We start from the raw sequence: 5,014 nt of genomic DNA, 5'->3' as shown, positions 1-5,014 counted from the left end.
CATGTCACAATCTCATATTAACTCAATATTACATTTTGCCCCGCATGATAACGAGTCTGCCAGCTCACTGCCTCATATTAACCCAGTGGTGCTCCGTCGGTTACGACGAGGGTTCCAGTTGGTCTGATCCATGGAACAGCCTGCTTGTGAAATTGACGTGCAAGTGGCTGAGCACTCCACAGACACGTATACCCTTAACGTAGTTCTCAGGGGGAGATTCAGTGTGACACAGTGTGACAAGGCTGGCCCTTTGAATTACAGGCACAACAGAAACAGGAAGAAAGAGTGAGAAAGTTGTGGTGAAAGAATACAGCAGGGTTTGCCACCACTCCCTGCTGGAGCCTTATGGAACCTTGGGTGTTTTTGCTCAATAAACACTCACAATGACCAGTCTGGGAATCGAAACTGCCATCCTATGACCGCGAATCCACTGCCCTAACCACTGGGCCATTGCGCTTCCACATTAACCCAGCATTAATATGGTATTGACATAGCAGCAAATACAATGAACATAACAAATGCAGAATGAATTCACTTTTAATACAGACTATGTCCTCTCCTTACCAAACACTCCACCACTACACACTCTACAATACTACAATTAAGGCACCACCACACAGCACCATGTGAGGGTGCAAGCGGGGAAGTATAAGAAGCTTTTATCCAATGACAATGATGATGACTACTGCAGCGGGTGGTGAGGAGGTGGCTGTAATAAAAAAAAAATGATAATTTCTTAGCTAAAACCACAAGGACCAAGGTCCACGAATGATGTGGAGGAAGGATGGTGACAATAGCATCAACAGCCCCCCAATACGATATTTTATTCTAAAGCCAGCTCCCTTACCCCCACCCCCCACCCCCACCCCGGCAGAATTCAAGCTCACAATGTAACAGAGATGTGACAAAATACACCAAGACAACACAGGTCACCTGATGAAAGTTCGTCTCTGCCTTCTCCTCTTCCCTGGCAGAATATGTGTATATACATATATATATGTGTATGTTCATATGTATATATATGTGTGAGTGTGTTGTTTATGTATGAATGTATAAAGAGAAAATGGTCAACCAACTAAAGTCGTATAAAATACAAATTCCAAAATTGTTAATGGTGATGCTGACGTTATTTTCATGTGGGACTATAGTCTTTTCAGTGAGTTGTTTTGTACCAGTATATACCTGGTACTTATTTCATCCACCTTGATATGATTTGAATTCGGGATATGCAGGGATGCAACTAAATCCGGAAAGCTATTTAGTCTGGTGCTCCACCATAAGTGCCAACACTCCATTGTTCCCATCGTAAGTCAAGCATAACAGCCACCAGATCACCAGAGTCACAATTCTGCCACTAACTCACCCATTACGACCATTTCTCCCACCATATCATAGGTATGCGGCCACAAAATTGGTGGGGGCAGGGAAATAGTCAAATTACTCCTGCCCCCAGAATATGACTGGTGCTTTCTTTATCGACCGATCCCACGGACGGAAGGATGAAAGGCAAAGTCGACCTGAGTACGATTTGCACTTTAAATGTAAAAGAATGCTATTAAATACTTCTCCATTCCTAAATCCCTAAATTCTTCAGCATTAACCAATACTCCACCCAGGGTCCAATGCTGAACCAATTCTTTGTCATTACCGAATAATCCTTTATTTCCTCTGCCAACCACCATCGTTTTAATAATAATAAAAATGATAATAATGGTTCCAAATTTTGGCCCAAAGCCAGCAAGTTCGGTGGTAGGGGTTAAGTTGATTACATCAACCCCAGTGTTCAACTGGTACTTGTTTTATCAACTCTGGAAAGATGAAAGGCAAAGTCGGCCTCGGCGGAGTTTTGAACTCAAAATGTGAAGACGGACGAAATGCCGCCAAGCATTTTTGCCCAGCGTGCGAACAATCCTGCCAGCTCGCTACCTTAAAACGACAACAACAACAACAACAATAATGATGATGATGATGATAATAATAATGATGATAATAATAATAATAATTAGAAGCTTCCAGAATGTGAAATGTAAAGAAACAGCAAGGTTTAAACTAGTTTTAAATTTCCGTCTTACAGCTTTCGTCTCACTCACATTCGTTTTCTTCACATTTCCGTGGACACCAGAGAGAGAGAAAAAAAAAGAAAGGAAGAAGGAAATAACAAAAAGCAAAAAAAAACAACAAAAAACGCACAGGAAATATCACCCTCCTTCTGCCCCCCCCCTCCACCACCATCGTCATCCTTCTCTCATCTTCATACCCCCTCTACTGCTGCTGCTGCTGCTGCTGGTGTAACACTGTTCTTTTTCTGTTTTGTTTGGTTTAATGTTTATTTTTCTTTTCTTTTTTTTCTGCCTTTTTTTCTTCACAAATTAGTATTTTTTTTAAAAGAAAAATGTTTTTTTTATTGTTGTTGTATTTTTTGCAATATTTTATATATTTTTTTTTTACATATCAAACAATTATTATTATTATTATTATTATCATCACTCATCATCGTCAAGTGTGGTGAATTTTACGTTTTTTGTTACGTCTTGCGGGGTTTTTTTTTTTTACATTGAATTTTTGTTGCAAATTTTCTTTTTTTTTTTTCTTTATATCACTATTTACAAATTTGTTGAATTTATTATTATTATAATTATTATTAGTATTAATTATTAATTATTATCATTATTAATATTGCATACACACACCCAAACACTCAACTACACATACACATGCATACATGTCTACACACACACGTGTGTAGACATGCACGTGTAAGTGTGCGTGCGTGTGTGTGTATGTGTCTGCCTATGTGTGTAAGTCTGTACATGTGAGTGCATGTGTGTGGGTGTATATATGTACACTAAGCGTTGCTATATACATGCATCGGGATGTGATTGGTGTATATGTCTTCGGTGTTTGTTTTTGTCACTTTTGTTGGGTTCACAGCTTTGTTTTCGTGGATTACCTGAAGAAAATGGAAAAGAAACAACAGCTATTAGACACAGAGAGAGAGAAGGGTAATATCGGAAAACAACAACAAAAAGCAAGGCAACAAGAGAGCCTCTACATCCAGCCATCTTCTGCACTGGGGAAGCAGTGCTTTCATGGAAATCTTGCCATCATCATCATTTATCGTCCGTTTTCCGTGCTGGCATGGGTTGGATGGTTTGACTGAAAGCTGGGGAGCTGCACCAGGTTCCAACCTACTTTGGTAAGGTTTCTACGGCTGGATGCCTTTCCTAATGCCAACCACTTTATAGGGTGGCACTGGGTGGTTTTTACATGACACTAGCACCAATGCTTTTAATGTGACACCATCACCAGAGATCTTATGTGGCACCAGCACTGATGTTGTACATTGTTACTGGCCAAATTATGCAATCTTTCTGAGTTCTAAATGAAAGCTACAGAGAGAGAGAGAGGTATATACATATATATATATATATATATATATATATATATATATATATGTGTGTGTGTGTGTATATATATATATATATATATATATATATGTAAATATATAAAAAACAAAAAGATAAAGAGAGCAAAGGTAAGGTTGGAGAATTATTTTATGGATAGAGTCTTACAGCTGTTTCTGGGAAGATCCAGTACTTCCCTTCATCGGAGACAGAAAAAATAAAGTAATCTATTATTATATCCATTTTACCCTCCTCAACTTTATATATATATATATATATATATATATATACATACATAAACAACAACCTAAAGAGAATTATATAAAAGGCTGTCCATTTGTGCTTTTGATACTCACCTAGAGATACGAGGGCACTGGCAATAGCCAGTCCTGATTGATTACTCGGAGTATAGTCCTCATCACCACAGGGGAGTTGGACAAGGAGCGACAGTACTGCTGCCTTTTGACCATTTAATGGTTCTAATGCAATTGGGCTTGGTTTATTGCTCACCTGGAAAATAGAGAAATACATATTAGAGACAGACCCTGAACTAGGATATGAGGGTGGATAATGATGTGTATCAGGGTGGATGCTAGTAGGTAACAAGGTGGATACTAGTGAATAATAATTCAGAGAGGAATTTAGCAAAGTTCATTCTCAGTCCCCTCCTGTTTATAGTTCCAAGAGATAAGAGAAGAGTTCAAGAAGGACTGATGTAATTCTTATAAATGAATCAGTCAAAGAATCAGAGAAAAAGTTCCAAGCATGGAAGCAACATCTAGAATAAAAGATATCTGAAAGTAAATACAGCAACAACAAAAAATTTAACAAAATTTTGCTGCCAACTGGGAAGTGGCCATGTTTAATATACAGATGAAGTATAGAGAGGGAACCCAAATAGTTTAACCAATGTAAACCATAGATATACACAAGGGGGGGGGGGGTGATGAAAAGTTCCTGGCTTTAAGGGTATTGCGAAAGGCCTGGTTGGAGACCCAACTTTCCGAGTTCTTTTACAGAGCTTAGAAAAACTGAAGGACTGCAGCAATAAGTATGTGAATCTGAGAGGGGAATATGTTGAATAGAATCATAATTAACTGATCCTCCTTTACCCAAAGCCAGGAACTTTTCAGCAAACCCTCGTATGAGAGGTGACAGGGACACAAGGCAGGTTGGGTGAACATCATGTAGCAGATATACAGGAATAGTTAGTAATAAGTGCTGGTGTTTCATTTGGCAGGCTACAGGAGAGGCTGAGGGAAAATAAGCAAGTTTCTATTCTGCAAAAGTGTTGTATGTTCAAAATGTTGCTTTTTCAGAAAACGAAATAATATCGAAAAACTGTATCTTGGCATCCAAAGCAGCTGGAGATACGATAGTTTGACCAAAAGAACCGGCTATTGCAAGCAGAAATAAATATTGAAAAAAACGCATTTGGTCAAACTTGGACATACAACAGTTTACCATAATAGCAATGACATATATCACATATATATACACACACAATATTTATGTTGTTGATAAGTTGTATTTGCTGCCAGATCCAAACTAATTGAAGTTCAGATTTCTAAACAGACATTATCTGTACAAGTGTGTGTGTGTATATATAT

At 38.4% G+C, this 5,014-nt stretch overlaps 1 protein-coding gene across 1 annotated transcript in view; it reads right to left on the bottom strand.

Moving 5' to 3' along the window:
* Positions 1-523: 523 nt before the first annotated feature.
* Positions 524-5,014, bottom strand: part of LOC106868615 (attractin-like protein 1) — an 82,747-nt gene continuing 78,256 nt past the window's right edge. The window contains exons 27-28 of the mRNA XM_052972611.1: positions 3,761-3,914; positions 524-2,950 (exon numbers count right to left, since the gene is read on the bottom strand). Coding sequence (XP_052828571.1) covers positions 2,856-2,950; positions 3,761-3,914 — 249 coding nt within the window. The 3' untranslated portion in view covers positions 524-2,855. The remainder of the gene's footprint in view (positions 2,951-3,760; positions 3,915-5,014) is intronic.

Source organism: Octopus bimaculoides, chromosome 14, assembly GCF_001194135.2.
Source record: "Octopus bimaculoides isolate UCB-OBI-ISO-001 chromosome 14, ASM119413v2, whole genome shotgun sequence".
Lineage (NCBI taxonomy): Eukaryota > Metazoa > Mollusca > Cephalopoda > Octopoda > Octopodidae > Octopus > Octopus bimaculoides.
This window is presented reverse-complemented; position numbering and strand designations above follow the sequence as displayed.